This window comes from Aptenodytes forsteri, unplaced genomic scaffold (assembly GCF_000699145.1).
Source record: "Aptenodytes forsteri isolate BGI_AS27 unplaced genomic scaffold, ASM69914v1 Scaffold568, whole genome shotgun sequence".
Classification (NCBI taxonomy): domain Eukaryota; kingdom Metazoa; phylum Chordata; class Aves; order Sphenisciformes; family Spheniscidae; genus Aptenodytes; species Aptenodytes forsteri.
The window spans coordinates 388,807-389,145 of NW_008796039.1; the positions used below are offsets into that span (position 1 = coordinate 388,807).

The window sequence follows — 339 nt, forward strand, 5'->3', positions numbered from 1 at the left end:
CCCGGGCGGACAGCGGTGCGGGGCGCCGGCGGGGGCTTACCTGAGCAGAGGCTGCAGGAGGCCAAGGCCAGCAGCACCACGCACACCAGCTGGGCTCTCATCCTTCCCGCGCCGCCCTCTAGAAAGTAAAGTCCATAAATCCTGGGGAGAGACGGAGAGAGAGAGAGACACACACAGACAGACAGAGCCCCGCCGCTCCGCTCCCTCAGCACGCGCGCTGGCGAGCGGCTGCAGGCACCACACGGGGGACCCGGACCCTTCCCCAACTATATAAGCCGCGGGGTGATGTCACGGCGGTGCCGCCATCGCCTCCTGATGAAGCACCCTCCCTCCTCCCCC

General features: G+C 67.8%; 1 protein-coding gene across 1 annotated transcript in view; it reads right to left on the reverse strand.

Annotated features, from left to right (window-relative positions):
* The window catches only part of NTS (neurotensin), a 14,227-nt gene extending 13,895 nt beyond the window's left edge, over positions 1–332 (reverse strand). The window contains exon 1 of the mRNA XM_009285470.1: positions 41–332. Coding sequence (XP_009283745.1) covers positions 41–101 — 61 coding nt within the window. The 5' untranslated portion in view covers positions 102–332. The remainder of the gene's footprint in view (positions 1–40) is intronic.
* Between the last annotated feature and the right edge of the window lie 7 nt (positions 333–339).